This window comes from Triticum urartu, chromosome 2 (assembly GCF_003073215.2).
Source record: "Triticum urartu cultivar G1812 chromosome 2, Tu2.1, whole genome shotgun sequence".
Lineage (NCBI taxonomy): Eukaryota > Viridiplantae > Streptophyta > Magnoliopsida > Poales > Poaceae > Triticum > Triticum urartu.
In genome coordinates this window covers 85,793,003-85,793,439 of record NC_053023.1, presented here as the reverse complement: position 1 = coordinate 85,793,439, position 437 = coordinate 85,793,003, and the positions used below count along the sequence as shown (strand labels likewise).

The window sequence follows — 437 nt, the reverse complement described above, 5'->3', positions numbered from 1 at the left end:
CCAAGGTTCTGAATTTCTGTAGGCAATACTTCCAGTTTGGATTAGAACCGTCAGTTTTAGTACTTTAGTAGTTAGTTTTATATATCTAAATATGCAGGCATGTAGTCGTCAGTTTTAGTACTTTAGAGAGTATGAGCTTCTGTAATTCATGGTGAAAATTCATCTCTATGGTGACAGAATTGACAGTGTGCATCAATTCAACTGATTTTAGTTACCTTGTCCTAATTGGGCACGAGGTCTTGCAGCCTCCTTAGCCTCTTGCTATTCCTTGCTCTTCTTTCCTAAACAGCATAAGCAAGAAAAATATTCAGTACAAACATGTCGCACCAAGACAAACACCAAAAATGTTGCAGGAAACTAACTAACCCTCTCAGCGATGCTTCGTGGGTGAGTGGTGCAGCTATGCTTGGTGCGGACTGTGCAGGCGATGAAGTCCT

The 437-nt window shown here is 41.0% G+C and overlaps 1 protein-coding gene across 1 annotated transcript in view; it reads right to left on the bottom strand.

The window, feature by feature from the left end:
* Positions 1 to 357: 357 nt before the first annotated feature.
* The window catches only part of LOC125535199 (transcription factor bHLH81-like), a 2,812-nt gene continuing 2,732 nt past the window's right edge, over positions 358 to 437 (bottom strand). Inside the window, exon 6 of the mRNA XM_048698240.1 lies at positions 358 to 437. This exon is cut by the window's right edge and continues 61 nt beyond it. Coding sequence (XP_048554197.1) covers positions 358 to 437 — 80 coding nt within the window.